General features: G+C 40.6%; 1 protein-coding gene across 5 annotated transcripts in view; it reads right to left on the reverse strand.

Annotated features, from left to right (window-relative positions):
• Nucleotides 1-1924: 1924 nt before the first annotated feature.
• Nucleotides 1925-15147, reverse strand: part of mtmr4 (myotubularin related protein 4) — a 112523-nt gene continuing 99300 nt past the window's right edge. For 4 of the 5 annotated variants that reach the window (XM_055658000.1, XM_055657999.1, XM_055658001.1 and 1 more), the window contains 4 exons: nucleotides 11917-13321; nucleotides 9322-9432; nucleotides 7414-7502; nucleotides 1925-3986 (listed from right to left, as the gene is read on the reverse strand). In XM_055658000.1, coding sequence (XP_055513975.1) covers nucleotides 3809-3986; nucleotides 7414-7502; nucleotides 9322-9432; nucleotides 11917-13321 — 1783 coding nt within the window. In that variant the 3' untranslated portion in view covers nucleotides 1925-3808. The remainder of the gene's footprint in view (nucleotides 3987-7413; nucleotides 7503-9321; nucleotides 9433-11916; nucleotides 13322-15147) is intronic. The other variant, XM_055658002.1, reaches the window with a different exon arrangement.

Raw genomic sequence — 15147 nt, forward strand, 5'->3', positions numbered from 1 at the left:
TGGGATGTTATGTTACAATTGTACAAGACGTTGGTGAGGCTGCATTTGGGGTATTGCGTAGGAACTGCAGAAGCTGGTTTGGTTTTACTCACCTGCAAATGGAATTAAGTCATTAAGCTAGGAAGATTGCAAAGAAGATTAAAGGGCCTGTCCCACTTTCACGACCTCTGCCGAGTTTGCCCTTGACTCATACTCGCAGCATGGTCGTCACGAGATCGGCAGGTCGTGATGCTAGTCGTAGGTACTCGTGGCATCAAGTAGGTCGGGGTCGAGGTTTTTTGATGTGCTGGAGGACCAACCTCTCGAAGCACTTCGTGATTACCGGAGTGAGGGCCACAGGACGGTAGTCATTAAGGCTGGTGATGGGAGACTTCTTCGGCACAGGGACGATTGTGGCTGATTTTAGGCAGGACGGAATAACATCATGATGAAAAATGTCCACGAGTAAAAAAGGTCCTGAATTAGGTCGTGAAAGTGGGACAGGCCTTTACAGGGATGTTCCCGCAGCCTGTGGGCTGGAGCTGTAAGGAGAGTTTGGGCAGACTGGAACTTTATTCTTTGGAGTTCGGGAGACTGAAGGGCGATCTTCGATTGTGTGGTATTGATAGGGTGAATGCACAGAAAAGGGGAATCAACAACCAGAGGACATAGGTTTAAGGTGAGAGGGGAAAGATTTAATAGGAACCTGAGGGGCACCCTTTTTCACACAGAGAGCAGTGAGTAAATGGAACGAGCTGCCAGGGGAGACAGAGGCAGGTATAACATTTAAAAAAACACGTGGCCAGGAATATGGCTGGGAAAGGTGTGCCAAACATGGGCAGGTGGGACTAGCGTAGATGGGTCATCGTGGTCGGTGTGGCCTGAAGGACCTGCTGCTGTGCTGTAGGACAATGATTTTATCTATGATGTTGCTTTATTTAAATTTTAGGTTGCGTTAGTATTTTGCAAATTCCCAGTAAATGAACTGCAGCTCCGCATTTTGAGTCGCATTCCAATTTCGTTAATTGAGAATGAAAAGGCCGAGTCACACAGAAATATCTAACCTTACAATTTTGTTGAAATGAAATATTATAAAATCAATAGGAAACCAAGTGAAAAACTTCATCAATCCAAGCTGCAGAATGAACTGCAATAATTCAGTATTGACTTTTGGTGAATTTCATTAATTGATGCATCACCGTAACAGGACATGAGCTCTTTCAGCAGTTCAGATCCTCTCAGTTTTAGGAAAATCTTGTTAAATATACTAATTCCACATTGGTTTTGCTTTACTAGATTAACCACATTAAAAACAAGTATCATACTTTAATGAAGTGTTCAAAATGTAGCATGAAATCCAATGCAAATCGATATGATTAATCTCAAACTGCATGTCTATGATGAACTCTTCGCCAATCAAAGCCCAGTGAAATGCAAGCACAAAATGTGCTAGAGGCCCAGGTTCGATCCTGACCACATGAGCTTGTCTGTACGTAGTTGGTACGTTCCCTCCATGACCTGCATGGGTTTTCTCTGGGATCTCCAGCTTCCTCCCACACGCCAAAGACGAAGGGTTTGTAGATAAATTTGCTTGGTACATTTGTAAATTGTCCCTAGTGGGTGTAGGATAGTGTTAGTGTCCGGGCATCGCTGGTCGGCGCCGACTTGGGGGGACACGAAGAGCCTGTTTCCATGCTGCATCTCCGAACTAAACCAATTTAAGTGCTGACAAAAATTACAACATAATATTCCACTTAAGGTTTGCAAAAACTAGGCTTTCATTACTCCTACTGTAGGTGCATTCGCAGCTAGTCATTCACTGTACAAAAGGCAAGAGACTGTCGCCCGTTAGTTGTGTTGTAACTCTGCTGCAACCCTTATGACTGCTCTATTAGCACTGTGTTGTGTCAACTCAATAAATCAATAGAAAATTGAAAAAATGAAATCTGCTACAGAGTTTTATTATCAGCAGCAAGATTCCTTCCCAATTTTAACTTGGGGCCTGTGAATTTTACATTTCATTTGGGAAATTAAAACACATGGAGTCTGCTAGACAAGCGGAAAAGAGACACTATTGAGGGTCAATACAAAAATAAAGCATTGATCAGGAACTCCCTTATCAATCTATTAAAATTTCTCAGCTTTTTGATTTTAATGTGAATTGAGTAAGGTGTTGATCACACATCTTCATTTGCACTTTCTTAATCATGGGTGTTTTACAGACATACATTTAAAGTCACAAACATCTTTTCAATTTGTGCATGCTGTATGAAAATAAACTGCAAAGGCCTACAGATTATTGGCACCTACAATATTCCTTCAGAAACCGATCTTATTCAAAACCCTGTTGCAAAATACATCTGACGCTTAGGAATCTCTTGGCCCAAATAGATCAAGTGGTTAGGTGCATCAGGGATTGCATTGACAAGCCCTGTAGAAGCAGCATTCGGAAGGCACCACCCAACTACACACCCACCTGCCCCATCGGTGGAATAGTCTACAGTTCCACATTGGCCTCATTAACCGCCTGAGAACCTACAAAACCAGGATATAGACTAGTCATCCTTGATCCGAGGGACAAACCAAGAAGAACCTCAATAACATTCTCCTCTGCATTAAGGATAGTCTTGGCAGACCCCATCCAACAAACATAGACTTTGGAGTGCTACAGAAACCTAACCATTCAGAACTCACATGAGCACAGGGAGAAAATTGAAGGGTGTAACCCAACATGAGTGACCAAAGAGAGCTAGAAGAAAGGCACAGTGAAGCAAGAAAACCAACCTATCTTCCCCTTTATACAAATGATCAATAGCCCCACATTAGAATTCCATGGGTCCTGTCTACGTGTAATTTGCATACAGAGCTCTCATGTGCCAAAGGGTGGAAAGTTAGGCTAAACTTCCACATCCAAGATTATCAAATGTGTAACTTATACCAGGGATGAAATGTGGGGCGGGGGGGGGGAAGGGGTGAAGGGAGATGATGAAAAGGCAGTTGATGGTGTGGTCAGTCATTGAAAATGATTTTATTCCAGACTTGTAAATGTTTCCAGTTCTTAGAAAAAAAATCTTGCTATCTAATACAAGAGAAAGGGGAAAATAGGAAAGGGCATGAATTAATAAACTGTGGAGGAATACCTTGTACCCCAACACAAGATCGATGGGACTAACTGGTAGAATATTAATGTTCAGCCCCCCTTTCCCCAGAAGCATCACACATTTTATCACTTGCCTTTCATCATTTTTTTTTCCAAAAGTATTAAATAAAAAAAGATTGGAAAAATGGTATCTGTGCAACACGAAAGTAACTGGGAGGAATGAGATTTTGGGTCTGTCACTTCAACAACAGCCACAGTACCTCAGTTTAATGCAAGTTGAAAGGCTGATGAAATGTATGTACCTTATGTTGTACAATTAGTTTTTGCACAATTCTAACTATCGTGTTTTTACTGAGGCACAGAAGTAGCTCGCTGTTGCAATAGCTGTGTAAGCAATTGGGAAACAGAACACCACACAGTCTCCATATCTCACAAACTCTTTACACATGAATTAGACATTTTTTTCAATCCTCAATAGCACATCAGTTAGAAATGTATTTGTTTCTTTTCCCTGCCTACTACCCTTCCACATCCAAAGTTCATAGTGCACAGGTTAAGAGCTTGTTGTAGCAGCATTTTTTTTTTACATCGGTATTTTCGATCTTCCAAACAGCTATCCAGCTGGGATTTGCAGTGTTGTTTGTTTCTGCGGGACCCAGCTGGCCAAACGTCAAGCTTCCTGGATGACAGAAGCTTTACGGCACAAATCAGGGAAGGCAGAATGCCACTTTAACTGGATGCAGTCGCAATCGGCTTCTTCAGCTGTTGACTCATGATATCCCGTGTGCGGCAAGCTTGAACATGATCATAGCAGGAGTTACACACCAGCACAGGGTCATATAGCTGCTGATCTGGAATGGGCAGTTTCAGGTGGCAACAGTTGGCACAAAACACATTTCCACAGTTCCTAGAAAGAAAACAAACAATTACAGATACAACAACAGCATTTAAATAAAGGGACTAGTATCGCCAGGCTTCGACTACTGTTCAGAGATGTTTAGGTCACCACATAAACTAGGAACTGCAGATGGTGGTTTACAAACAACAAAGACAAAGTGCTGGAGTAACTCAGTGGGCGAGGCAGCACTCCTGGAGAACATGGACAGGTGACATTTTTCAAACGTTACCTATCCATGTTTTCCAGGGATGCTGCCGGACCCGCTGAGTTACTCCAGCACTTTGTCTTGTTTTAAGGTCACCACCAATGGGCATTTCCCTTTTAGTAACTAAATTAATATTATTATGGAATTAAAAGTCTAAATCAGCAATAATATTCATGAATTACCAAACATAAAAACCCATCACCATTTTCACTGAAGGAAGACAATGTGTCATCCTGCCTGGTTTTGTCTGCATGACTCCACTCACCACTGTGGTTCCCTACGAAACAGCCCAGAAAGTCAGAATGGGCAATAATTTAAATCAAACAGCATGGAAACAGGTCCTTCAGCCCTCCAAAGTCTATGATGACCAAAAATCCATCCATTTACACTAATCTAACACGTTTAAAAAAAATTCCCCCCACTTTCTAACTAAATCTCCAGATTGCATCCCTCACCTTGGGGACAATTAACAGTAGGCCAATTAGCCTACCATATGCATATCTTGGAAAGTGGGAGGAAACCAGAGCTCCTGGAGAAACCAAAATCGCCACAGGGAGATAGTACAGATGGTTGGCAAGGTCAGGATTGAGCCTAGGTAACTGGCACTGTGAGGCAGCACTTCTACAGGGTACCGCCATTGCACCCCCTCTTCATACCCACATCATGCTCAATGTTATTCCAGTAATGTGCTCACAGTATGAATGAAAGGAAAATTTAGGTTTGTAGTACACTGCATACTGTGACAGAGCTGTGCAGCAAGGAAACAGGCCTGTTGGCCCAACTCATCCAGGCCACCCACATCCCTCCAAATGTTTCTTATCCATTCCCTGCCCGAGTGTCTTATAAATGTCATAATTGTATCCACCTCCACCACTTCCTCCGACAGCTCGTTACATGTGTATGACACCCTGTGTTGACCCCCAGGTCCTTTTTAAATCTTTCCCCTCTCACCCTAAATCTATATGCTCTGTTTTAGACTCCCTTGTCCTGGGAGAAAGGACTGCAGCTATTTATCTTATCTACATCCCGATGAAAACTCTATAAGGTCACCCCAGCCTTCTTCACTTCAGGCAAAAAAGACCCAGCCCACTCAAGAAACAAGCAAATAGGAGCAGGAGTCGTTCACCTGGTCCTCATCTCAATATCCACCTCAGTGCCTCTCTTATGATCTTGTGTTTCAACAGAATTATTTCTTATTTAAGACAACATCCTCCTTGTAATTGTTCTGTATAATCCAGGATGTTGTTCTTGTGTATTTAAAAATATTACCCAGTATACGAAAACTTCAGAACGTCAAAATACACAAACTATTTTTGAGCAGTAATATAACTTAAACTGCAGCAAACATTTGAGCTGGATGGCAGGGTTGGTATGGCAATCAAATGTCAAGTAGTGAAGTTTTGTGATTTATAATTGGAAGAATGTTGGTTTATTTATTACTTGACCATACTTTGAATTAGTTATGTTTTTGATAAGTAACGGATTGTGCAGTGTTTAGAAATGCTGTTGGGATGGTTGAGCCAGAAAAAATTGTCAAACCAAGCTAGTACGTGTGGTGAGTAGCATTCATTATTCACCTCCCCAATTTGTGCAAAAGTGCTTGCATGTTTTAAATCACAAAATACACCCGAGAATACAAAATTCCTCCAATCAATGCAATCATAGAATAATAGAATCATAGTAGCACTGAAGTGCCATGTCAAACTAGTAAAGAAACCCAATTAATTCAATTCATCTGCTTTTATCCCTATTGCCCTAGCAATGACTTTCCCCTGAGTGTGTATCCAATTTTGTTTTGAATTATCCAAATGATTGTTTCCACTATATCAGGTAGAGAATTTCAGGCCTTTCCATGTCAACCAAACGTCTCCTCATATCCCTCTGCATTGTTTGTTAAATTCAGTCTGATGATCTTTGAATCATCAGCGAATGGTAAAGACTCCTCAATGCTTGTCCTATCTAAACCTGTCATGACCTTCCATATAAAGTGTCCTCTCAATCTAAGACTATTATTTCCTTCCTAAAGTGTGATAACTAGAATTGGATGCTTTACTCCAGTCATAGTTCAACCAGTATTCCAGAAAATAAAACCAACCTGCCTTTGAATTTATTGCTTAACACATACCATCACTTTCACATTCAATGGTCTTAGAATTCTGCAGTTCCTTCATTCCTTTTACAACAATGTTATTTATCTCAATTATTTATTTCTTCCATATTTCTGCATGAAAGGTCTAGAACCATTTGTCGGCTCACTGTGCCAAATTATCTCCTCTTGTAATCTATGACTACTCCTCACCATGTACGACATAACTAAGTTTCATGTCATCTGTAAGTTTTACACACCCTTCACTAAGTCATTAAAGTATACAGGTGCTGGCACCGACCACTGTGGAATACATTTGCCTACAACTCTACTCTTGCCTACAATGGTCCTGACAATCCACTTGTTATCTTGCTAATTCTTCCTCAACATCTCTGCTGGACTAGAGGACGTAGCTTTAAGGCGAGAGGTACAACATTTAAATGAGATGTACAGGGCATTATATACACAGAGTGGTGGTTGCTGGAACACGTTGCCAGGGTGGTGGTGGAGGCAGATACCCTAGTTGGATTTAAGGCACTTTTGTAGCAACAAAGAACTGCAGACATTGGCCAATACGAAAAAGGACACAAAGTGCTGGAATAACTCAGCAGGTCAGGCAGCATCTTTGGAGAACATATACGTAGGTGGCATTTCAGGTCAAGACTATATTCTGTTTTGGGTACAGAATGTTTGAAAAGATTAATTGGTCTTGGCGAAGATAAAATGCAGATTCTCAAGAACAAGACTTAAATTACAATTAAAAGCTACTAAACTTAATTTGTACTCCTTTGAAGAATTCATTAGTATGAAGAAGGGTCTTGACCCAAAACGTCACCTACCCGTTTTCCAGAGATGTTGCCTGACATGTTGAGTTACTCCAGCACTTTGCGTCCTTTAAGCCGCATTTGGAAAGGGACATGGTTATGCAAAGAATAGTGGGATATGAATTACACACGGGCAAAGGAGATTAGTTTAACGACATAAAGTTCGATGTGGACAATGTTCCTGTGCTGTACTGTTCTAAGTTCTATGACTCTCCATTGCTCTGTTGATAGATCTGTTACTTTCAAGACTTCCAGTTAAATGCTGTAAAGTGAGGCTGTCTCAAAAGAGTCGATGATAAGTAAAAGGTTGATTCCACTCACCTGCAATGATGTCTCCTTTTGGCTAACCAGAATTCCGAATCACAGTTAAAGCAGTGGGACGCCATATGGTCAGGAACCCATCGAGTGACCTGGAACAAATAAAATGAGAAAATCATCTCCTCCACCAAATACACAAATTCAGTAATCTTCTTCATAATCAACTACCTGCAAAATATATTAAACTATATTTTAGAAAATACCATTCTCAGACTGATTAATTATGCTAATGATTATAATTTACCAGGAGTGAAAGGTTCGTGCTCAGATTTGCCTGCTCTCCTTGATATTGATTTTCACACTTTATAAATCAGTGAATGGTAAAAACTCCTCACTGCTGGTCCTATCCAAGCCTGTCATGATCTTCCAATTTGTCTCCACAGAAATAACAAATATTTTGTGAACTGATTTTTGTTTAGTTACCTTTCTTAGGAACTACTATAATATCACAAATGTGAAATAGTCTCCCGCAAGATCAAGTCTTAATCTTATTTTTTTAATTCGTAGACAGGCTCCAGTTTTCATTTCAATTTCAACATTTGTTTAAGCAAAAATTCAGTGTCGTGCTCATCCTCATTTTTTCATTATCTTTTGGTGTACGGAGATATTATAAAGAAGTGCATCTTAAACAAATTCTAACTTAAATTTGCTTAAGATGGGAATTCAGTGGAGAGAACAGATCCTGCTTTTCATCTTCAATGCAATATGATTTGTGCAATTACTTAAAACTTTACCTATTACTGAAAAATTTGCCTGGTTGATCTATCTCTGCCTCATAACCCCCATTCTCTTGCCTTCTCCCCATATCGTCTGACACCTGTACTAATGAGTGGGCGCACACGCACACACACCCCTCCCCCCCCCGCCCCCCCCCCCCTCCCGGGAAGGAATTGAGGCTAGCCTGAGAATTATTGGCAAATGCAAGTCTTCAGCAGCTGGCATGACCTAGAGCTACCCAGGTCAGATGCATATCACATAAACAAGGAATTTAATTGTACCTTGGTGTATATGACCATGAACTAATCTGAGGTAGACAAAATTGCTTTAGAAACTCAGCAGGTGAGGCAGCATCTATGGAATGGGTGGAATAGGTGACGTTTCAGGTCGAGACCCTTCTTTAGACTGAAGAAGGGTCTCGACCTGAAACGTCACCTATTCCTTCGCTCCATAGATGCTGCCTCACCCGCTGAGATACTCCTTCCCTTTGTTAATTAGCGGAAGGAAGGGATCGGGGAGAGTAAGGGACGGGGGAGCATGGAGATACATCATGGGGCATAGAGAGGAAACGAACAGCATTCAAGGCAAGGGGTGTGTATGAGGAGGAGAGCAACGCAAGCATGATTATTAAAGGGGTGAAAGTGTGCATGGGTACAAGAGAAAGAAAAAGTCGCACGTGAGAAACAGAGCGGTTTAGCAATACAGCGTGGAAGCCGGCCCTTGGCCCACCGAGTCCACACCGACCAACAACACCCACACATTAACTATCCTACACACACTAGGGACAATTTACAATTATATCAAGCCAATTAACTGACAAACCTGTGCATCTTTGGGAGGAAACCGGAGAACCCGGAGAAAACCCACGGAGGCCACGGGGAGAATATACAAACTCCGTACAGACAAGCATCCATAGTCAGGATTGAACCCGGGTCTCTGGCGCTATAAGGCAGCAAGTTTACCGCTAATCATAGACCTGGATTTTCCTTCTTACCCAAAATCGGGCAATATCAGTTTAAAGAGTGAGGAAAGATCCTCATTTACCGTAGGTTCACCGCTGCGCCACTGTACCACCTACTAAAGATTGGCACCACAATCAAGAAGTCTTAATTGTTCATACATGGGAGTGAGATTTTGACCACAAGTGTCTATGAGGAGTTAAAAATATCACAGCGATGGACCGTGTTCTGCTACCTCAGTCTCCTTCCGATCCACAGGTTCCCAACTTGCTTCCGAACGCTGGTCATCGCTGTGGATGGAGAGAGATTCTTCAATATCACTGTCATCCGATTCTCTCAGACACGTCTGCAAATTAGACAAAACATTTACTATACGACAGGACCATTCACAATGAACTACAATCCAAAAATTAACACCAACAGTTACCAAATTACTGCTCATAGCAACGCACTGCTTGATACCATCTGCTATTAAACCTCACCAAATGTGATTCTATTGATATACATTCAGCCAAATCTGTATAATTTACATAATATTTGGGCCTGTTATTTGGTGGTTCAGGATATCTGCTCACTCTTCTGGATTTACCACAACCTCTTCTATTTTCTTTGGGTAGAAATCAATTCATTTTCACTTCAAAGTTGGGTTGAATTCCTGTCACCACTGACCATAACCAAGGCAGTAGAAGAGAATCAGAGAAGACAGTTTCAGACATTTAAGTCCAGAAGAATCCTAAAGATGGTCATGGTCTTCTGAAGGCATTGAGAGAGAATGGCATTGTCAACAGCTAAGTATTTGTTGTCAGTTGGAATACAAAAAGAACATCCTTTCAATGTGGAAAAAATAAGTGTCGACTGCCACATGGCAGGCCCAGATACCAGAGCAGGAGGTTCAACCATCAGAAGTTACCAAGATGCATTGGTGTCCTACGCAATTAGTGGGTAGCGGAAGAGTAGAGCCATCCAGTCATCCAGTCAGAGTCATGCAACAGACATAGGTCCTTTAGCCTACAATGATCTTGTCAGTAGTAGTCCGAAGGGTATTTTGGAAAGGTCAGGAAAAAGGGGCTTGAGTTGTAATGATAGGTTTCTGTGGCTGGATTTTCCCTCACTCTTTAAACTGATGTTGCCCAAGTTTGGGTAAGAAGGAAAATCCCAGTCTATGATTAGTTACCGAACTGCAACCAATTGCTATTATAAGTGGCCTAAAGTGACCATGGAATTGGGGGGAGAGTGGGGAAAAAAAAAGTAATTCATGACCCATGAATTGCTCTAGCAATCCATGACAAAAGAAGAATGGTACAAATAACATCATATGTGATTGTGGCCGTCTCCCCAGATGACATCATTGAATTTTGACAGTCAACCACACAATTCTCGAAATTTCTCTTCTGCGAACCAGATTCTATCCTCAACTATTTCATCTGTATACAAGGAATAGTCCGCAATTTTTGGACCACTCATTACCTCTGGGATCTCCCAGAAATCTAGTCTTAACCACTTCCTTTTCCTTCATCAATGTGCTACCTTTCCTTTCCACTCATTGAGCTCTCTCTTCAAAAGACTTGGTATTATTTTTCATACGTTAATGCAATCCAGCTAGCCATTTTTAATTGTTCCATCTGCCTAAGGTGCTTGAATAACTTACTCCAGTTAAATAGCAAAACCAGAGCTGCTGTTTCTCCCCTTCCCCTAAATATTTGTTGGAAGGCTGGCACCAAGTGCAACCTTTATTCAGTCACCACTTTAGGTTGAACCATACCCATGAACAACTTCAATACAATCATGAACCGAGCATCCAATTTGTTATCTTTTCTATCACCAGGGCTTCCATAGCTATAGCAACACCCCACCCCCTACATCAATGCATTTGGTGCTGAAATTCTGACACCCATCACCTCTGATGCCTTTCCAGAGTTTGCTTTGATCCAGCATTGTCAGAGAATTTTAGCTAAACCAAAATTGTGTCTCTCACTTTACATGATTTCTTACTCACCCATCCACATTATCTCAATTGCATTGTCATAGTCCCCAGACACCTCAGGCGTACAACTTAAAATTCCCATTTTCATATTTAGCTTCTCATTACTTTGTTCACCTTCACTCCTTGCTTCTAAACTCAGCATTTGTCTAATTTCCTTCCCATCAACAATGGCATTTTGGCTTGAACAAATTTTGTCCCATAGTCTGAAACATCATTCAAACTCTTCTTAAAACAGAAATAAAAATCTCAAGTAAATTGCTGAAGTGCATTCTTATGCAAACTGTCCTTGAAATAACACCCAGTCTTAGATTAATAGTGTTATCTGGCTAGAGTAGCTAGTCAGACCCCCCCCCCCTCATGATGGAAACATTGTAGGCCAAAGGCCCCATTCCTATGCTACATAAAGTATTTCAGCAAAAGTCAACTTTGGGTGAGATGGGATGAACAACAGTAAACCTGGACACATTTGCTAAATAATGTACCGGCTGATCATTTCATTAATGCTTTTGCGTCAAGGATCAGCTTTGGCTGAATGGCAATTTCTTGGCTTAATTAGAAGATACTGGGATCAAGTAAAGATCAAATACTTCAGTCAGCAACCTGTACTGAGGAAGTACGTTCAGATGAGCCATTGAAATATGCAAAAGATACCATGCTACTTATAATTATTGCTGAAGAGTAACTTTGTGTTGTGGAGAACATTAATTATTCAACTGATATCTCAATGTGTTGCAGACTGTTTTATGTGCAAATTGTTGACGTATATCCTTACAAAACTGTGTGTACTAAAATGCCATATGAATTCAATTTCGCTGTTCAGGTACTCTGCACAGAACCAGCACTTACAAAGTCATCCCCATAATCAATGTCAATCTCCGCAGGAGAGGTACAGTACTGTTGACTGTCTAATCTCATCTGAAGTTCATGAACCTGCCGGCGAAGCAACTCAACCTCCTGCTTGTATGTTGCCTCAATCTGACGCAACCTCTGCTGAACGGCGTCCACGGGAAATGGCAATCCATCGTCATCGACGTAGCTTGGAGAAGTCTCCAACGTAGTAGTGACAGTATGACGAACCGGTTGAGGCTGTCTCCAATGTGATGAATGAGTGAGAAAACCACAAGTCTTTATATTTGACCCTAATGAATAAAGGCTAGAGTGGATTTGGTGGGACTGTCGGAGATTTTTAAATGGTCCTACTTGTTCCTCCTTGAGCAGGTACTGTCCATTCACTGCAGACCCCACCTTCAGGTGCTTATTACTTAGTCTTTTATAATGACAACCATTCAGTCTGGCTTTCCTATGGTTTGAATCACCACTGTAGGCTGATTTTACCAAGCCCTGTACGCTATCCCAATTTGAGTTGAGCAATGAAAAGTCACTGAACTGACTGTGACAAACATGCTTTCTGAAAGTTCGCACACTCTCCGATCCAGTTCGGCCGACCCTGTACTGTTCCACTTCAGAATGAAGTCTATTTACAAGTATATTGTTTTTCCCAAAACTCAAGTCCTTAGGGAGGGATAAGCCATCTGTTTTTGTCCTCTCTTCAGTCACCGTCTCTGTGGAGCTGCTCATCGCCAAAATTGTTTCCTTGACGTTAAATATATCTGCCATGGAATGAAGGTAGGGTTGGAAAGCAGAAGGGCTGCCAGTATATTCTGGTGAATGCTCAGCACTTAAGGGAATGGTCTTTGCAGATGGGTTTGGTACATTTTGTTCAAATTGGCCAGGACAATTCTCACAAATCCTATGTTCTTTCACGTTTTCCTCTGTAAATTCAATTTTTGGAGTAATTCCAAGTTCTTTTACCTCCATCTCACGGTTTGCAGTTGCATGAGGGTGAACATTATTTGAAGGCTTCTCTTGTAGAGCATCTTTGGGATAGGTCAATGAATTGAGGTTACTACCACAAACTGTTTTCTCAGTTTGATTTTGGACATCTGCCGATTCTGCCTCTTCAGTATTAGGAGGTAGGTCATTAACCAGATTTTCTTCTCTAACTTCCTTTGCAGTTTCCACTGGACCATCTGATTTCATTTCTGAGAGAGATGTTCCAGCCCCAACTTCAAGCTCACGAGTTACATCAGGCACATCAGGTACAACAAACACAGGTGTGTTTCTGGGTTCTGGAGAATTACGTTCTTCCTGACAATGCTGGTTTATATTAGGATCACTGGATGTTCTTGCAAGTGGAGTTCCACTCTCACAGGCCAAGGGAAGATTGTCCACAGAACGTGCTTTTGGTAATCTAGGTTTAAAAAAAATAAATCAGATTTTCAGAAACAAAATAATTCAAACAGTGAATCAAAATACAAATGCCAAGTGATGCCCAATCTTTATTCCACCTGTTGAATTTCTTCATACAAATGCTTTTCTGATTGGAATTATCCGTGAGTGGTATTGAATGGGAGAACAGATCTGCATCACTTCAAGGTTGTACGATCAGAAATGAAAAGATAGACTTTTTTCAGGACTCGTGTCACTGCTGGGAAACAAGGTTTGTCGTGGAGGAAACTATGAAAGGGATCGAAAGCTAAGCAAGGAATGCTCAGAAGCATTTCAAACTTCCATTTGTTATTGGGTCACTCAGGGAATTTGAGACTGTGTGGTCAGTAGCAAAGGAAACATCATGAGCACAGGCAAATATGTCAAATAATCTTCTGTCAAAAATATTCAATAATTCTTTATACCAAAGGTGGAACTGCAGTGATATCCCATATACAGATAGCTGAATAATCCATAAAAATTGTAATTTGTATGTCATACACAAAACAATGTTATACCCAAATGGAGAACAGTAATATTGAAGAGAAGGGAAATTAGTAATAGTATTTTGTTGCAAGTTCAATCTGAGAATAAAAAACTAGAAAGTAAAATAGATATCAGTATTATATTTTTCTGGCTTTCCAATAGCTTAAATACTTCCCTTTTGATATTTACCACGTTCCATTCCAAATTCAAGACTGACTGCAAGTTAGATAGACCCAAAATGCTGGTATAACTCTGCGGGTCAGGCAGCATCTCTGGAGAAAATGGATAGGTGGCGTTTTGGGCCGGGACACCGTTCATGACTAAGTGTTGAGAAGCGGTAGATTGACTGTCGGTACCCGACATCCACATTGGATCCGAACTGGGAGCTGTGCAACCCGAATTCATACTGAATTTGAAAATATTTTCACAATTTTACATTTCCTCTGTGCTTTCATACTTCTAACTATTCATGGACAAAGTGTTTTCAATTCAGTAAATCAGATCATTAGCCCGAAATGTTAATTGTTTCTCCATAGATGAGTGACCTGGTTAATATGTCTGACATTCCTCTGTTTATCTGCAAGATTTATAAAATCAGCAATATTGTGCTTTTTTATCCTAACATTGCTATGCTTCCAATTAAAAAAACTAATTTTCTAGTGACAAATCATTTAAGATTTTATGCCCCTTGCCCTGACATTTAATCAGTGCCAGCTTATCTGATTAATGCAAATGTTATTAGTTAGAATGTGTCCATCTTTCTTTTGCTCAGTGATAGAATTCAAACTAGTTTCAATTAGTACAGACTGTGAAAACTGATCCGTGTTCAAGAGTTGGAAAAATAATATAAACAAAGACTTAAAATACGTGCTTCATTGTGCGAGGAAATCAACTGAATGAAAGTGCTGTAGTCTAGTTATAGCTGGTAGAATAATGATCTGCTCCATCTGCTACCCCTGTTACAATAAAGAACATCCTCCACAAGTACCTCCCACTTTCAACTTTCAGACAATAGAACTCAATGATAAGAAGTTTTGAAATTTTTTTTTTAGGATTTGTAATATATTGAATAAAGGATGGATATAGGCAGATTCAGTTTAGGTCTTCAATAGGAATTTGGATAAAAACTGAAAGAAAGATTTGCTGGATTACAAGAAAAACCTAGACTATCATCTTAACAATTCTTCAAAAAGACAGGCAAGACATTAATGGACATGGGATTTTCCTGAATTTTTTTACATTTCACTGCATGTTTTGCATCTTTTTTCATGTCATTATGCAGAAATGAAATGGATCAGTGCACATAGTGTGTGTTGTCACTAC

This window comes from Leucoraja erinacea, chromosome 28 (genome assembly GCF_028641065.1).
Source record: "Leucoraja erinacea ecotype New England chromosome 28, Leri_hhj_1, whole genome shotgun sequence".
Classification (NCBI taxonomy): domain Eukaryota; kingdom Metazoa; phylum Chordata; class Chondrichthyes; order Rajiformes; family Rajidae; genus Leucoraja; species Leucoraja erinaceus.